Raw genomic sequence first — 19,159 nt, forward strand, 5'->3', positions numbered from 1 at the left:
GCACTGATGAATTCCGAAGCTTCTCACTGCTTTAAGGAACTTTTCTAAGAGAGAAAGGGGAATCACCTTAAACCTTCTTGAACAGATATTAGAAACCTGGTCCATGCCAATTATCTCCCCAAAGTCCTTCCAAACTTAGAAAATAAGCATGATTATTATTGATGAACTGTTTAATTAATGCATATTTTATTCAGCATACTATTTTAACTAGCATTTATGATACTATGAAATGCATTTTATGCGACATACATATGTATATACACATGTATCTGTAACAGTGGAGTGCTGTGGTGATGTCTGCAGTGCAATTATGCCCATTTTATTAGGCTTGGAACATAATTTTGCTGTTTTGTATCTTCATAGAGTCATTGCTGCTGAGCCTCGATTTTTATGACATATTTTTGTTTACTGCCATGTTTTATATTATGCCAAATCCTTGGGCAGAAGTACAACCTCCAGTTATTGCATTCTTCCCGTGGAAAAGCACTATATGTTTACACCGTGGGTTGCACGATGTTCTAGTTTCCTCAAATGCATTTTGGTTAAAAGCAAAGACTGTCTGTATATCAGAACATCATTGTAGCTAACTGATTACCCCAAAGGCAATTAATCCAGGAAACAGTTTCACTGCCATCATGTGCGTGAAGTGAAAGTCGTTCAGTCATGCCTGACTCTTTGTGACCCCATGGACTGTACAGTCCATGGAATTTTCCAGGCCAGAGTACTGGAGTGGGCAGCCTTTCCCTTCTCCAGGGAAGCTTCCCAACCTAGGGATTGAACCCAGGTCACCCACATTGCAGGCAGATTCTTTACCAGCTGAGCCACAAGGGAAGCCCATCATGTGTGTAGTACCACTCTTTTTTAGTACTAACTTTTTGAGATCTTTTTAGAGATACAAAACATGGACTTTTAACACTTAAGGAGTCTGTAAGTATTTGTAAAACTTAAATAAATCAAATATCTAATCAAATATTTGAAAAATATTTGACTTTGCAAATCAACTGGGCAAAACTCATTTTAAAAAGACATATTTAGTCATTGAAGACATATTTAAGTCAAGCGAAATGTAATTTTATTTTTGGTCACACCTCACAGCAAACCAGATCTTTGTTACCTGGTCAGAGATTGAACCCATATTCCCCTTGGAGTCCTAACAACTGTATTGCCAGGGAATTCTCCCTAGATGTAATTATTATTTTTAATATATGAAAGAATCTATTTAGTTAATATTTGAAAATTTAACCACCTTTGCAAAAAGTTAGGATAGGATGGGAAGTAGGAATCTTATGTTTTTTAAATATTATGAGAGTGCAGTAAACTGGAGATATGGCAGTGGTGTGAAAGTCTACAAAAGAGGTGGGAGGTACATTTTCAGCTATTATGTCTTTTTTATTGTATAAACTTAATTAGGAACTACTCTTATCGATTGTGTTTGGAGAGCTCCATTGGGGAGATTTCTTCTAGGAATCTTAATCAGGAAATTTCAGAAAAACCAAGTAGATCCTTTCTTTAAGAGTATTCTATTAAAACAGAAATATAAAATGTAGCTACTTCTAAGTCATTACTCCCTGAGTCTGTCTTATTCACCATTATCCTTATGACTCAATAAATAATTAAATGAGTGAGTATGAAACTATTAGAAGTAATTCTTGATTCCTAAGAAGTTATAAATCCAGTATAGTGTTCTTAAGTAGTATTTCCAAAGAAATTTTCATCATCTCAATATTTCTTAAAATTAAGAGAAGATGGAGGAAATACTTAAGCAACAAGTTAAATTATGCCCATTGTAAGAATATAACTTTTTTAAAAGAATATATTTGGACTTATTAAGTTTATGTAAGCAAAAGCTATCAATTTTATAGGTGTGTAGATTTATGAGAATACAGCATTGAAAGGGCCAAAGATAATTGCTTTATTTTTAAATCTTCAGACTGACAAAACCTTCTTGAAAAATTTATGACGTTTGTCCTTTTTAAAAAGCAATGTTTCTATAAATCCTACCAAACTGCTATGAATAAGGCTGTAAATCACTTCATTGGCTTGAGTAATGGGACCTGTATTTCATGAAACCATGCCAGGAAATGTGGAGGCTTTCATTGATATTGAATCTCCTCCTGTAACATTTAATATCTCTGTGTCCAAAAAAAAAAGAATTTGGTAAAATATTTTTACCATAATTTTTTCTTAAAGGAAATAAATATAAAACAATGATATTAAATCTGATGATTTTAAAGAGGTTCATTAGTTACTGATAGAGAAAAAAAAGATTAGAAACAGTAGAAAATAAATAGAATTACCTTCACTAAATCAGTGCGGCTGTAAGCTTAGATTTTACCTGTAATTATGATTTGTACATCCAGTTCTAATGGAAGAGTAATGTCAAGTGCTTCCTTAGGGGTAACTTTTCTTTCAGTCTTGCTTTAAGTTTGTTTGACAAAACAGAAACTCTTGAACGTTCCACTCTTCCCCTTCCCTCTATATCCAACTGGATATGGTCCTAACTTTATCCATTGTATCCAAATGAGGAAATGCTGTATAATCTGGTGCCTAACTGCACTAAAAATCCAACAGCAGGAACTCCATGGAGAGATAAGGAGTTATATGAATGCTATATTTGCATTTAACAGTAAAATGAGTGACATGTACAGGGCTTAGAGACAGTGCTATGCACCTCTAGTTAAGAACATGACTGATATTCTGGGCCATGAGCTTTATGAGTGCTGTTCAGTGATTTAGTGTTACCAATCTTTTGCTCCAGCGAGTGTCTGAACCTAAAAGAAATCGGGCCACGCATAAAAGAAATCAGGCTAAGGACCAAAGTAAGCCTGCATCTGGAGACATTTATAATCTCCTGTGGCCTTTCATACAATGGTCAGTGATTTGTATGAGTTTGTTTACATCTCACTTGTTTTTGTTTTTTAACAAAGGATTTAATGAAGGTTAGCAAAGCATTCTGGAGAAGGCAATGGCAACCTGCTCCAGTGCTCTTGCTTGGAAAATCCCATGGAGGCAGGAGCCTGGTAGGCTGCAGTCCATGGGGTCGCTAGTTGGACACGACTGAGCGACTTCACTTTCACTTTTCACTTTCATGCACTGGAGAAGGAAATGGCAACCCACTCCAGTGTTCTTGCCTGGAGAATCCCAGGGATGGGGGAGCCTGGTGGGCTGCCGTCTGTGGGGTCACACAGAGTTGGACATGGCTGAAATGACTTAGCAGCAGCAGCAGCAGCAAAGCATTCAATACCATAAAATAAGTAAATGAAAACTGGAAAGAAACTGAGTCAAAGGAAAGTAGGCATAGCCAAGTAGGCAGAATGCATGCCATAGGGTCTCAAACTCGGGGTCTTAAACTCCAGTGCAGAGGGCCAGGCAGGTGATGGCAAGTCCTAATCTTTACAATTATGCACTAGAAAAAAGTAGAGAGGGGAAGGGTCTTTTGCACTGTGTCCAGCACTTGGATAAGAGCAGAAAGGTAAACCAAGGGAGAGCTTGACAGTCTTGTCCATTGTGCTCAGCACTTGAGTCTTCATTCTGAAGACTCTTTGATACCCGGGGTGATTTATGCTAAGTTGGCACATCCTAGGAGATGGTGGGGAGAGAGAAACAATGAGAAACTTTAAGGAGGTAGAACTCATAGGGCTTGGTACCAGAGGAAAAGGACAGAGTCGGGGCAATACCCAAATTTGGGGTTAAGTGATTAGGTAGATTTTGCTGCCATGTGAGCTGAAATACAGACGGATGAGCTATTTGGGGGATGAGAAGATGAGGTCACTCTTTGATACATAAAGCTTGAGGAGCATGTGAAGCTGAGTCAGGAGCAATGGTGGGAGAAGGGGTCAGAGAAGTGTTTCATTTATCTCACAGCTCAGAAGGAGTTGTGCAATGTGCATTCGACATTTTGGCTGTGAATATTCAATTCTGTTATAGAAAACAAGAAAACAAATGGGATAGATTAAACTTGCAAGTTGTGTTAAGCACAGATAAGGAAGTTAGTAACCTATTAGACCAAGAAGACAGCAAATATTTATAATGCATTGTACATACAGGAGGCATTTGAGGCACTCAGTATTCATGAGGTCTCAATTCACCACTTTAACCCTTTCTGCTAGACGGCATATTAAAAAGCAGAGACATTGTGAACAAAAGTCCGTCTAGTCAAGGTTATGGTTTTTCCAGTAGTCATGTATGGATGTGAGAGTTGGACTATAAAGAAAGCTGAGCGCTGAAGAATTGATGCTTTTGAACTGTGGTGTTGGAAAAGACTCTTGAGAGTCCCTTGGACTGCAAGGAGATCCAACCAGTCCATCCTAAAGGAGATCAGTTCTGGGTGTTCACTGGAAGGACTGATGTTGAAGCTGAAACTCCAATACTTGGGCCACCTGATGCGAAGAGCTGACTCATTTGAAAAAACCCTGATGCTGGGAAAGACTGAGGGCAGGAGGTGAAGCGGACGACAGAAGATGAGATGGTTGGATGGCATCACCGACTCAATGGATATGAATTTGGGTGAACTCCGGGAGTTGGTGATGGACAGGGAGGCCTGGTGTGCTGTGGTTCATGGGGTTGCAAAGAGTCAGACACGACTGAGCGACTGAACTGAACTGAACTGAACCCTTTCTGACCTCAAGAAATATAAGTAAAACCCATAGCTGCTCAGCTGACTCACTCATGCTCAAACCTCCCATGGCGTACACAAGAATTACCTCTGTTCTCTCATAGGAACCCTTCTCCACAGGGATATTATCTAAATGCCCCATGGGCACCTTAAACTTATGTCCTTTTCCTCTGGTACCAAGCCCTATGAGTTCTACCTCCTTAAAGTTTCTCATTATTTCTCTCTCCCCACTGTCTCCTAGAATGTGCCAAGTTAGCACAAATCACCCCGGGTATCAAAGAGTCTTCAGAGTGAAGACCCAAGTGCTCAGCACAACGGACAAGACTGCCAAGCTCTCCCTTAGTTTACCTTTCTGCTCTTATCCAAGTGCTGGACACAGTGCAAAACACCCTTCCCCATGCTACTCTTACATTGGAATATTTCACTGCCCAAACTCTGGTTACTTACAGATTCCTGAACAAGCCATTATCTTCCTCACATCCGTGATTTCACCCTCACTGTTCTCCTCTCCCTAGATGTCCTTCTCTCCCAGCCATCCCACCCTACAACCCACCACTCATCACCCACCACTTTATTCTGCTAGCTCTTAATCTGCTTTCACAGGTTTTTAGAAGGATCATCAGCTCCTCCAGGAAACTTTCCTGAAACCTCAGTTTCGCCCATTGTCACCCTCCATCCCCATTTTTTATCTGAATTAAGTGACCTCCCTTTGTGTTTCCACAGCAGTCTGCGGGGGTTGCAAAGGAAAGAGATGGCACACTCAATTTAGGATGATCAACAAGGTGTGCAAGAGGTGCAGAGGAGCCATGAAGGATGAGGCAGGAACTCCGGGTCTGTAATGTGGAGCTGCCATCAGTTCTAGGTCTGAAGAAACTAGGGGAGAGAGTGGTTACCAGCAACACCTGTATAGAGACAATCACAAAGAAAATTTACCTGGTGAGGAGCAGTGACTTTTGTTTGATAGTGACCAAGGCAAACTTGCAGTGAGAAAAGCAGGACAATAATTACCCTGGCCTCCTTCGCCTCCCTTCTCCTTGACCCCATGCCTGGTACCTCATTGGCCAAACCCACCAGAGGACAAGGTAATGAATTAAAATGATCTTACAACCAGCATGGAGACCTGTAAAGGTAGAGAAGCGTAGAAAGTACATATAGAGAAATAAATGGATTATATCTAACACAACAACACTTTAATAGAACTGTCCCTTTGTTCTTTAGTCTCCCTCACTGGATTGAGTTACTTAAGGACAGAGAATGTTTTATTTATCTTTGCATCCTTAGTATTTAATATATATTGGACAATAAATGCGTATTGATTGATTCAGAGAATATAGCAAATTGGACATAACTTGGATCCTGCTATGTGCTTTCTGGAAGCCAGGGGAAAATGGAAAACAAAGTGAGCTCTGTAATTTTCATTGTCACAAAAAAAGAAACATCATTTGGTCAGAAGTGATGAGTTCTCTCAGTGCTCAATGCTGAGAAGAATTGGAGTCAGTCATGTGACTGTCTACATAAGAGGCACTCAACTACACAATGGGCAATATCTTCAGAGAAACCACAGGTGCAGAAACATTCTTCCTGCGGCCATTTAAAAATATTAGCCCTTGATAAAAGCCAAAGGCACGTCACAAAAAGTAACCCAAAGTTGAACTGAGCTAGTGTATTCCACTCTCTTTGATATTAGAACATCTTTTCCAAGAAACTGTTAAGCCTCAGACTTCAAACCTGACCCCCTAAAAAAACTTCAGTGCAGTCCTTTCTGAATTGTCTCTTCTCTAATCAGCCAAAAGATGAAAAGGATCAACTGAGAAACTCAGTGTGCCAAGGAACCGTGGATCTATTAGAGGACAGAAGCCTGGATCCTCGAATGACCATGTGGAGGGGAACCCTTTCTCTAATTCCTGCAAGTATCTGTTCTGAGTGCAAGAAATAAACCTTTAAATGCATCACACCTCTAAGATCTGTGGACTTTTTAGCAGCGGTTATTTTACCCTAATGCAGATGTAAAATAATGTCCTAAATTCTATCCTTGAGTCTGTTTTAAATGTTATCCTCATGATTATCATAAGTCACGGTCCATATCACAATCAAGTTCTCTTCATGGAAGTCCTTTCCAGATTGAATCTCATAATTTCAGGATTGTAGTATTGTCATCTTCCATGAAAGAGATGTCCCTAAGAGCTCTTCTTGCTTGGAATATGTTAGAAAATATAATACCAACATTCTGATGTATTTTATAATGTACAAAGCCTTGTTTAATGCATCATCTCTTTAGAATCTTCCAGCAACTCTGAGGAAAACACAAGGGTCTATTTATTGTTCCCATTTTGCAGGTGATGAAACTGAGACTAAGAAGGTTAAATATAAAGTGGAAAAAACAATTAATTTAGAGTTGTTTGAAGATTAAGCAAGAGAATAATTCAGTCTGATTATCATTTGGCACAAGTTAAGAGCTAAGTTTTCTTATATAAGTTATCTATTGCCTTATAATAAACCACCCCAAAATAATGACTTAGAATGGTGAGTGAAGTGAAGCTGCTCAGTCGTGTCTGACTCTTTGTGACCCCATGGACTGTAGCCTATCAGGTCCCTCCATCCATGGGATTTTCCAGGCAAGAGTACTGGAGTGGATTGCCATTTCCTTCTCCAGGGGATCTTCCCGACCCAGGAATCGAACCCGGGTCTCTCGCATTGCAAACAGATGCTTTACCATCTGAGCCACCAGGGAAGCTTAGAAAGATAATGGTCCTTTATTCTGCTCCCAAAATTGGGGCTGTGAAGGCACAAATAGCTGAGAGTGGGGGTGGGGCTGGAACAGCTGGCTTCTTTGGGCTTCTCTCTTTCTGTGGTCTCTCCACATGGTCTCTCCACATGGCAGCCCCAGTGTAACCATGGCAGCTGAAGGCTTCCGGAGTGTGTGGAAAGAACAAGAGTAAGAGAGACAAAGAGCCAGAGAGAGAATAAGAGAGTATTAGGCAGAAGCTCTAAAACCTTATGACCCAGCCTTAGAAGTATGTTACACCCTGTCAACTTCTACTACATTTTCTTAAACTCAAGCCACCACAGCTAACTCATATTCTTGGAGGAGAATTGGACTCAGCTTCTTCACTGAATTTTGGGCACATTTCCCTGTCTAAAATGCTTGCCTAAATTAGTGCAGACATGAAGCTAAGAGGTAAAGGACACAGCCAGGGTCATTCACAACTAGGATTAAATGGTTCCACTAATATTAGATCCAACTGTGTGACTCCCAAGTCTGCACTTTTTTTTTTTAATACTCTAGAAAATCCACTGTGATCATCATGTCCAATAGGGTAGGGAAGACATGCTGGTCACCAAACAGAACCAGTTCTCTTCACTGCTTTGGAAAACTTATTTATTTATTTTGCGGGAAAATATTACCCCTAAAGCAGTCATCCTCAAGCACTCAAGTCTGTTTTTAATCCCTCCCGCCAACAGATGTATTCAATTGCATTTTCCCAAAATGAATCACTTTTTTGTGTTATTTTTTCTGTATTTTTCACCTCTCAAGATCCTTTTATGTTAATTCTGAAACCCATCATTTAGATTGATAATGCCTCCCAATGTGGAATCTTCCCTTGATTCTTTCATAATGAATGTGTGCCCTTTCTGTGGGTCACTGTATGAAATATTCTTTAAGAGGAGGGTCTCACATAAGATCTGAGGAGTATTCTTTTTTACCCCAAGAATTTCTGTTGAACTAAAGAGAGTTTTGGACAAGGAAATGGCAACCCACTCTAGTATTTTTGCTTGGAGAATCCCCATGGACAGCTGGCAGGCTACAGTCCACAGTGTTGCACAGAGTCAGACCCGACTGAAGAGACTTAGCACAAAGAGAGTTTAAACCATCTCATTTTGGAAAACCTGGAAATTTGAACAATGACATGGAGCTGAATTCTCAGTGTGTTCACATACCAGTTTTAGTAACTCTCAGCAGTAAAGTGGATTTTTCCAATAGGAGCTTTTCTCTGTTTAAGGATTCCCAGCAGTCTCTATGGACTTCCCAGGTGGCTCAATGGTTAAGTAATCCGCCTGCCAATGCAGGAAACTCAGAAGACTCAATCCCTGCATCTGGAAGATCCCCTGGAGAAGGAAACTGCAACCCACTCCAGTATTCTTGCCTGGAAAATCCCATGGACAGAGGAGCCTGGCGGGCTACAGTCCTTGGGGTCACACGGAGTCAGACATGACTGAGCTTGCAGGTACAGCAGTCCTTATAGGGAAACATCCTTCCTGTTTCTCACACCTCAGGGCTTGGTGGGGGCCTGGGGTAAGAAGCAGAGAGAATGGATAAGGATCTCCAGTAGGTATGGGATCTCTAAGAAGACCAGCACAGTCCATAGAAATATCTGCAAGCCACATAGGTACTCATATTTTATAATATCTGCATTTTGAAAAGTAAAAAGTAACATTAATTTTAATAATATATTTTATTTAACCCAATATGTACAAAATACAATTATTTGAACATGCATTTAACATAAAAAATATTCAAGAAATGTTTTTCATCCTTATTTCTATACCAAGTCTTGGAATCCCATGTATATTTCACACTTCTTGCACACCTAATTCTTGACTAACCACATTGCAACTCATCAATAACCAATTCGTATTGGACTGCACACATAAACCTTTCGTTTCTGCTGTTACATTGGGCCTCTGATACCCCAAACCTTTATTCTTTGGTTTCATATCTTTTCACAGTCCAGATCTCAGCTCAAAACACCAGTCCCGTAGAGAAACTCCTAATGAGATCTACTCCTGTCTTGCCGTTCTTTATCGTGTTATCCTTCAGTATTGTCTCCACAGAACCCATCCTTTCTAAAATGATCTCATTTATTCGTTTACATACTTATTGTCTAGTTTCTCTGCCAAAATGTAAGTTTCAGAAGACCAGAGATTTTTAAAAACTTATTATGGTCTGTTGTGATTTTCAGGTGCCAAGCACCGTGCCTGGCCCACGTTGGGGGCTCAAAACACCTTTGCAGGAGGAAGGAATTGCATTCCTCTGGATCCTAGCGGAAGAGGGCAGCGTAGCCGCGTGTCACAGGTGGGGCACCCACGTTGCGCGCGACCGCTCTCTGCGCGGGTGTAGGGTGAGTGGGTTGGTGTGGGGGTGTGCGCTGTAGAGCGCGCCAGCGAGCCCCAAGAGCCGAACGGGGAGGAGCAGCCAGCGCAGCGCAGCAGCTGCAGCGCCGGCCCGGCCGGGCAGCTCGGAGGTGGGTGGGCCGTGTCGCCAGCCCGCCCGCGGGGTCCCTATTGGCCGTCTGTAGGCCGCCCTCAGCCCGGAAGGCGGCTAGGAGCCGCGGGGCTGCTCCGGAGCCGGAGCGGGAGAGGCAGGCCGAGCCGACGCCGGGCGGACGCGCGGGATCCGCGCCCCCACTCTCAGCCTCCTTGCACTCCCGCCGCCGCCCAGCTCGTCTCGGGCGCTGGCGCCTACCGTCGGCCTCCGACAGCGCCCGGGAAGGACCCGGGCAGCTCCCGGGCGCCCGGGTGAGTGGCCGCGCGCGACTCTGATCCTTCCGAGCCCCGCCGCCTGCTTTGGCTTTCGCGGCCGAGGCACGACGAGGTTTGCCCGGGCAGCGCCCAAGACAACAGGGAAGGCCAAGGCAGGGTAAACTTGACTGAGGGGAGAAGTAGGATCGCCACCAGGAGGTTCCCCCAGCCCCGCGGGCCGGATGGGAACAGGTGGCGCGGGCCGGGCGCTTTGTGTTCCGGGCGCGAAGAAGGAGCCGGCGGCCGCGCCTCCCTCGGCCGCTCCCTTCCCTCCCTTGCTCCCCCGGGCGGCCGCACGCCGGGTCGGCTGGGTAACGGAGCGGGAGTCGCCAGGAATGTGCCTCTGGGGACAGCTTGGCTCGAGGGAGGAGAGAAGGTGGCCGTGGCGGCCGGGGAACTGCGGGCACCGAGAGGTGGCGCGGGGGCTGCACGGCTGCTCCTGGCAGGAGAGGGATGCTTCCAGCCAGGCGCTTTCCGCCCGGGCGAGGGCTTCATTCTTCCGCGGCGCCCCTGGAGCTGGGGAGCTGGGTGGGCGTGTGTGCATAGAAAGAGGAGGCCGGGAGGCCAGCGACTTCCGGAGCGGGTGCTGATCGGTGCTCCGCGCCTTGCTTTCGGAGACCCAGACCTTGGGGTGCGGCGGTGCCGGGCCACACGAGTGCGCCAGTGATGCTGGGCTGGGGGCATCCCTATGTTGGGGTTTAACAAAGAGTGCTCCTCTCCACCCGGCGGGGTGGGGCAGCTCCGGAGAGGTGGTCTTCAGCGAGCTAGACTTAGCCCAGGGGAAGGGTACTTCCTTTGGGGTTGTCATTTTATTATATTGCCTTTTTTGTTTTAAAGGACTGCTGACTGATGCATGAGGGGCCCACGGAGGCGCAGGAGAGGTGGTGATGGTTTGGGAAGCGGAGCTGAAGTGCGCTGGGCTTTGGTGACGCGTGACAGTTTATCATGACCGTGTTCAGGCAGGAAAACGTGGATGATTACTACGACACCGGCGAGGAACTTGGCAGGTACGGGGCAGGTGGGGTGGGGTGCCGAAAGCTCAAAGCTTTCCGGTGGTGGGAATGCATAATATTGCGGGTAGCGGGGCGGTAAACAAATGGAGTTTGAATTCAGAGGTCTCCCTCGCCCTTCTAGGAGATGTGCAAATTATAGAGAAAAGAGTTACTAACCCAGCAAGGACTAGGGACCAGAAATAAACTACCTCATCCAAGGGGTTGGGGGTGGAGAGGCAATTTCAGTGTTAGATGATGATGAAGTGTATTGATCGAGACCCCTGGACAAGAACAGATTTAATTGTCTTCAATAACTCTTGTCAGCTTTTGCCCTTCTGAAACAATGAGGCAAAAGCTTATGTAGTTGGAACTGGAGTTAGCTGCTTATGTGTGATTCAGATAGAGAGGACACACCAATTAATAGGCTTTTAAAAGCATAATACTTTCCCTCTTTATGAATTTTTGGAGTAACATGCATGAACAACTATTGGTAGGTCACACATGAAGACTTGCCAGATGTTGATGTTGGGTTTAGATTTTGAAACTTCCTTGAACCAGCAGTTTAATTACCCAGTTGGTGTCAGCGGGTGCTTGCTTTGCTTTCTTTCACGATGTTAAATTTTTAACAAATCCCTGACGGCGAGTCTAATATGGCTATCTGGATTCAAAGCATACTTCCATTGCTGCAGGAGCTATGATTCTGAAAGTGGAGCTTTTCAGTTCCAGGTGAACAAAGAACCATTTCTTTGGGGACATGGAAGGGCTGGATGGGTCTCCTCTTGACTGGGGATTTGACAAGGTGGGTTGTGCTCTGGTCTGGCTTCAGCAGAAAACCCAGGTTTCACGCCTTAATTTAAATTCAGCATAAGGAATTTGACTGTGGTTTATTTGTATTGTGAGTCAAGTAGAAGAATCTTTAAACAAACAAAAAGTATGTCTTTATTTAATATGTGTATCAAAATATGTATTTTTCCATATACATCTGTTGTCTGATTCAGTGCTTCCTTTTTCCCCATGAAAAGGAAATTCAAAAACACCCACACCCTAGATTACCTTATGAGAACTGAAGTTGAGTTTAAAATATTTTTCAAGTTCAAGTAATAGTTCAGGCTAAAAGCAATGTTTTTAAAGTTATTATATAAAATATTTCTGTATACATTTAGTATGAACTAAGAACATCACTGGGAGCTTGTGCTTAGGGGAAGCTTATTATATACTGGAGATTTACTGAATGAATAAGAAGGAAACCTCTCAAAAGTCACATTTCGTGGATATGTTTAAGGTTAAGGTTTAAGAGTATGTGGTTGAAATACTTGGTTTAACTAGAATTAAGTCACTTTATTCCTGTGGCTTTTAGCAAGATGAGTGGTACATGGAGTTTTCCTTTGGGAGCAGGGGAGAAAGGCGAAAAACTATATTTAAATTCTGTTTGTGTAGTGTGGCCTGATTATATAAATTCTCTCATAAAGAGAGATGATTAAAAGTAGGTGAGATGACTGCTTTATAGATTAAATATGCTGACCTTATTTTCATTAAGATCTTTTGATAGAATTATGTGTAATGAGAAGGAAAAACAAAAAATGCGGACTCCCTGTGGCTGATGGAGGAGTTTGTGATCCTTTATTTCGTGGGTGTGATGACAGGACCTCTGCCTCTGCTATGGGAAGTGGTTTGCTCATTTGTCACTAGCAGTTGGCTTTGATTCTGGCTCGTTCTACATTTCTGTGTATAATTTTCTCCCCACTGTGCAAGACTAACTGACAAATTGTTTATTGAAAATTTTAATTTGTGTGACCTATGAATTTCAAAGAAGTGCTCTGAAAAACTGGGAGTTGGGGATTTTGAAAAAAAAAGTATACGTGCCCATCTGTCTAATAGGTCTTTTGTTTTTGTCTAAAAATGTGGTAAATAGTTGGGGGTTTTTTTTTGAAGTTTTTTTTCAAGCCCTGTGAATTTTATGTCTGCTGGGAAATTGCCACTTCCTGAAAACAAATGCAGGCATAAGATGGACATTTGGGAAAGATGCTGCTGTGAGTCACTGCGAGGAGATTAGGAGTGGAGGCAAGAGCTTAGTGTTGCAAAATGGAAATGGGCAGATATTTAACACATAAGCAAGGTTGTTCTAAGTGTGAGTTACAAATAGGCCAACATCTAGGATTTAAGACTTCACCCATGTATCTTTAGCAGTAATCTAAATAATAGCTACTCACCTTGTAAAGGGCTTCCCTGGTGGCTTAGAGGATAAAGCGTCTGCCCACAATGCCGGAGACCCAGGTTCAATCCCTGGGTAGGGAAGATCCCCTGGAGAAGGAAATGGCAACCCACTCCAGTACTCTTGCCTGGAAAATCCCATGGACGGAGGAGCCTGATAGGCTATAGTCCATGGGTTCGCAGAGTCGGACACGACTGAGTGGCTTTGCTTCTTCTTCACCTGATAAATGAGCTGAGAAAAGTCCATAGCTAGAGGAGGAAAGACGGGCTTTTTAACAAGTAGAATGTAGTATTGTGATTATTACTATTGTCACTTTACGTTTATGAAAACAGAGTTTGTATGTACAAGGGCGAGAGTGTGTGTGTCTCTGTGTATATTAGTGTGTGTACTGCCAGGACTACCATAAAAACTCTTTGTCAGCGCTAAAAAACTTTATAAAGTATTATGATCATTTGCAGTAGTGACAGAGCAGACAGACCACTGCACAGATAGTCTGACCCAAAATTGGATCTACAGTTCAGTAGCTTTATAACTTTGACTAGGCCACTTATCCTCCCTGACCCTCAGGATCTTCATCTATGAAATTAGAGGCCTAGTGCTTATTTCATGACTGTTGTGAGTATCAAGTAATCTAAGACATGTAGAAGTATTTTATCAGCAGTCGTGAGTTAAACAAACAAAGATATCATCGGCAGAACTTGGTTGAGACGTGAGTATTCCAGGCATGCCAATAACTTGGTTTGCAATCCGATATTCTTTTAAGTGTCTGTTTACCAATTTGGGGAAGGGCCTGTAGATAAAGGGCCGTGAGGAAGACCCACTGCTGATGGCCCTCAGCCTCTCTACGCTGATTCTGAATAATGCAGCTCTGGCCTTGAAGTCAAGCAGAGACAAGCGCCTGCAGTGAAAGACACTTCATCATTAGAGTATTGTTTGGTGACCTCTGTTGACTCCAGGAGGTCCTTTGGGTCTCAGCCTCTATCCCAGGAGGTGGAATGAAGAACTGCTTCCGTCATGTGTAGTGGTTTCTGGGAGGAGTTCTTACAAATGTGGATTTCTGCATGTGCTGTTACACTGGGTCATTTTAATGCCCCAGGTGCCTTAGCATCTCTTATCAGCGGGCGCATGGGGCAGCTGAAGTCTGGCTTGTCCCACCATCAGGCTCCAGTTTCACCCCTGGCTTTGGTTCAGCCTAATCCGTGAGCCTTCCGAGCACCTCTCTGAACACTGCCTTCCTAAGGACTGGCCTTGTTTCTCTTCCAGTCTGACCTTATGTGATCTTAAGACCTTGGTCCTATCTCCTGAATAAATCTCTCCACGATGATCTCTCCCTTTCAGAAGCCAAATGGCTTGTCTGAAGCACTCCATTGATTGTGACCACAGACTGCCTGGTCCATGCTCCATCTTTGCTTTGTGTTATTAATGTTCTTGTATTACTCCATGTAGCCAACTTGAAAGTTCCTTTAGAGTGTGTTCTGGTCTCTTTTCTCCCCAGGGTGTACAATGTGCTTTATAATTCCGGGCAAAAATTTGATCAGTGCCTGAATAAGTTAATGCAGGCCTGCAGGTACAATATTGAGACCAGAATGGGGATTTGAGATGCAAACGATGATGCGGATGCCGACACCGATGGAGAGGCAGTGTGTAGCATGGGATGGCCTGGTATACCAGAAAGTGGGAAGATCCCTACCTTTGCAGGATGTTGTGAGAATTGGGGGCAGTGGCTGTAAACATCGGATACGTAGTCACTGCCCCAGATATTATTTTTAATAACCTCTTTTCCTCATTAGAACATTTACCACAGTGCATACTCATTACTTATTTGATTGTCTGCTTTCCCCACAACTTGTCACAAGGTTGTGACCCTGGACTTTCTCATCACTTTTTATCTCTTCTGCCTAATTAGATGTGTGATACTAGGTGCTCAATAAATGCTTGCTGATTGAATGAATGGATGGATTAATATTCATAAAGTATCATGAACACCCCATATATATTTACATGTATATGACCCTCAATAAGTGATGACTGGTAGGGATAAACTTAGGATATTAAAGACTGTAGCTCATCAAAATAAGAGCTGCTTTTGCTTTTGCATTCTCTGGCTGAACAGTAATGTTCACAGCAGCCAAAATTTCTAAGCACAAGATGAGTTTTAAACAAAACACAGTGGAACCTTACATATTCTACATTTGTTTGGATGGTCACTGGAAGATAATAATTCAAAGTTAAAACATTCTCATTTTGGCATAAAATCCATGAGCATTTTAATCAACATAAGGAGCTGTATTGATAATAAACCTGACAGTCTGAGTACATCTTTCAGTTGATTTACTGTGAACTGCAGAAATCAGTCTTAAGAATACTGGCAGTCTCATGGGGATAGGGGTGAGGGTGGAAGGAGAGACCTCCGAGCATGTTTTCTCCTTGGAAGTGGGGCTCAAGGCTCGTGCGGTTGACTAGTGAGATCATCCCGTAGGACCTCGCTGATTGTGAGTGTTCTCTATTCATTTCTGCTTTCTTGTCCCCTCAGATGTTTGCTCTGATGGGAAAGGCAGCCAAGCTTTAAGAGAGATAAAGTTCAAATATTCCTATTAGAGATAACAGTCAGGGATTTAAAAATTCTGTGCATTTCAGGGAGATCTAATAATAGTCTTCTAGAATGTGAAGGGAGGGCGTGGTGACAGTGCTGAGTGGCATTTGGGCTGAATGCTTGCTTGCCAGCACTGGGAATGCAGAATGTGCCTCTGGACCTCCTGGGGACACAGAAATTCAGCTCACTGGACCCCAGCATACCCCAGGAATGTAGGGTATGGAGGCGCTTATTGATGGAGAAGCCAGGGAACATTGAAGCAGCCTTCTTGGCCTGTCTGTGCTCTTTACTCTTGGCTTGTGTCTCACCCAGCTGCTTACGAACCTAAAAGCCCCATAGCGTTGGCTCACCCCTGTAAAGCCGTGAAAAACACAATAAGCTTACAGAGATGGATGTGCAGATTAATTTCAGTAATTGCAAATACAGTGTTATGTCAGAAGAGGTGCCATCGTCAGACATATCCTCTGGTCTCCCAGCAAATCTGTAACCTCTGAAGTGCAGAGTGCATTTCCTTGAGGCACTGGTGTGTGAGTGTTTGTGTGTGTGTGTATGTGAGGCACTGGTGTGTGAGTGTGTGTGTGTGTGTGTGTGTGTGTGTGAGGCATTGGTGTGTGAATGTGTGTGTGTGTGTGTGTGTGTATGTGAGCATTGATGTGTGAGTGTGTGTGTGCGCATTGAGGAGTGGGGTGGAGGGGGGAGGCTTGAGAGATGCTGTGGTAGGGGGATGAGAGGTGAACCTCAAGGTCAAGATTGTGTTGTCTGATCTCTGGGACACCCTGCCAGGGAATGTGTTACGAACTTTCACCTTTAATTCTAGTCAGTAGCTTTGTGTACCTAACCTAACCTAATCTTGCATTTCATATGCATGAAATAAAGCATGATTTTAGTGTAAAAACTTCTTTCTGAACAGGAGACAAAGAAAGCTACCTACCAGTAGAGGGGAGGGGAGGAGCTTTTGTTGGTGAGTTCAGTTCAGTTCAGTTGCTCAGTCGTGTCCGACTCTGCGACCCCATGAACCGCAGCAGGCCAGGCCTCCCTGTCCATCACCAACTCCCGGAGTTCACCCAAACTCATGTCCATCAAGTCAGTGATGCCATCCAGCCATCTCATCCTCTGTTGTCCCCTTCTCCTCCTGCCCCCATCCCTCCCAGCATCAGAGTCTTTTCCAATGAGTCAACTCTTCACATGAGGTAGCCAAAGTATTGGAGTTTCAGCCTTAGCATCAGTCCTTCCAAAGAACACCCAGGACTGATCTCCTTTAGAATGGACTGGTTGGACCTCCTTGCAGTCCAAGGGACTCTCAAGAGTCTTCTCCAACACCACAGTTCAAAAGCATCAGTTCTTCGGCGCTCAGTTTTCTTCACAGTCCAACTTTACATCCATACATGACCACTGGCAAAACCATAGCCTTGACTAGACGCACCTTTGTTGGCAAAGTAATGTCTCTGCTTTTGAATATGCTATCTAGGTTGGTCATAACTTTCCTTCCAAGGAGTAAGCGTCTTTTAATTTCATAGCTGCAATCACCATCTGCAGTGATTTTGGACCACAAAAAAACAAAGTCTGACACTGTTTCCACTGTTTCCCCATCTATTTCCCATGAAGTGATGGGACTAGATGCCATGATCTTTGTTTTCTGAATGTTGAGCTTTAAGCCAACTTTTTCACTCTCCTCTTTCACTTTCATCAAGAGGTTTTTTAGTTCCTCTTCACTTTCTGCCATAAGGGTGGTGTCATCTGCATATCTGAGGTTATTGATATTTCTCCTCGCGATCTTGATTCCAGCTTGTGCTTCTTCCAACCCAGCGTTTCTCATGATGTACTCTGCATAGAAGTTAAATAAGCAGGGTGACAATATACAGACTTGATGTACTCCTTTTCCTCTTTGGAACCAGTCTGTTGTTCCATGTCCAGTTCTAACTGTTGCTTCCTGACCTGCATATAGGTTTCTCAAGAGGCAGGTCAGGTGGTCTGGTATTCCCATCTCTTCCAGAATTTTCCACAGTTTATTGTGATCCACACAGTCAAAGGCTTTGGCATAGTCAATAAAGCAGAAATAGATGTTTTTCTGGAACTCTCTTGCTTTTTCCATGATCCAGAGGATGTTGGCAATTTGATCTCTGGTTCCTCTGCCTTTTCTAAAACCAGCTTGAACATCAGGAAGTTCATGGTTCACGTATTGCTGAAGCCTGGCTTGGAGAATTTTGAGCATTACTTTGCTAGCGTGTGCGATGAGTGCAATTGTGCGGTAGTTTGAGCATTTTTTGGCATTGCCTTTCTTTGGGATTGGAATGAAAACTGACGTTTTCCAGTCCTGGGGCCACTGCTGAGTTTTCCAAATTTACTGACATTTTGAGTGCAGCACTTTCACAGCATCGTCTTCCAGGATTTCAAATAGCTCAACTGGAATTCCATCACCTCCACTAGCTTTGTTCGTAGTGATGCTTTTTGTTGGTGAAGGGAAGCCCAAGACCCTTGGACAATTAGACCTTAGAAGAAGCTGAGCAGTCAGTGAGTCCTTTCTTCTTGTTTCTTCCCGTCAGACCTTAGGTCCAGTAGCTTTCTTGAGGTGGATGGTTGGTAGGTAGCAAGAGATGGACCTAGATTCCTGAGCAGGACTGTTTTCATTATATTCTTCATACTACTTAGGATTTGGCGATTATCTTTTTTTTGGAAGCCAGGAAACATTGATATTTAAGAGAAGTGGTTTAGGTAGCCATCTAATGCCCATCTATCTTAATACCTGCTTGGACAGGATGGTCAGGAGTAACCAGTAACCATTTCATGGTGGGTTTTCATTTTACCCCATGCAGAGGGTGTGAACCCCTTGGCATTCAGAACACTCATGGGTACTTGACAAAATATGTGACATCCTTGCCTTTTCCAAAGGGCTTGTGCCCCATGGTTATGAATGGTGCTTGAACCTGCTGTAGTTTTACCCAAGTCTCAAAGTTAATAATTTAGCTTTTTGGAAAGTTCACAGAACACTTTCATTATTATTTAACCTTTGAGTCTTGGAGTATATGAGAGTTGTGGCTCTACCTAATAGGCCACCCTGTAAGTGACAGCTTCTCAGTTCATTAAGCATCACTAGTCTGTCTGGTTTAAGGTTGGGGTATGATTGTTTAAATCTTTATGTGGAAAGTGACAGCTGATTGTTTTGCGTTGGTTTGTTGTGGTAAGTTATCACAACAGAATGCATCATCTCTCAGCCTTGAAGGAGATTA

At 43.3% G+C, this 19,159-nt stretch overlaps 1 protein-coding gene across 4 annotated transcripts in view; it reads left to right on the top strand.

The window, feature by feature from the left end:
- Window positions 1-9,798: 9,798 nt before the first annotated feature.
- DAPK1 (death associated protein kinase 1) overlaps window positions 9,799-19,159 on the top strand; it is a 209,989-nt gene continuing 200,628 nt past the window's right edge. The window contains exons 1-2 of one of the 4 annotated variants that reach the window (XM_024995907.2): window positions 9,799-9,858; window positions 10,973-11,142. In XM_024995907.2, the coding sequence (XP_024851675.1) occupies window positions 11,081-11,142 (62 nt within the window). In that variant the 5' untranslated portion in view covers window positions 9,799-9,858; window positions 10,973-11,080. Of the gene's footprint in view, window positions 9,859-9,945; window positions 10,133-10,423; window positions 10,512-10,545; window positions 10,767-10,972; window positions 11,143-19,159 lie in introns of those variants that run through there. The other 3 variants (NM_001206038.2, XM_024995909.2, XM_024995910.2) reach the window with 3 other exon arrangements.

The sequence above is a fragment of the Bos taurus genome, chromosome 8 (assembly GCF_002263795.3).
Source record: "Bos taurus isolate L1 Dominette 01449 registration number 42190680 breed Hereford chromosome 8, ARS-UCD2.0, whole genome shotgun sequence".
Taxonomy (NCBI): domain Eukaryota; kingdom Metazoa; phylum Chordata; class Mammalia; order Artiodactyla; family Bovidae; genus Bos; species Bos taurus.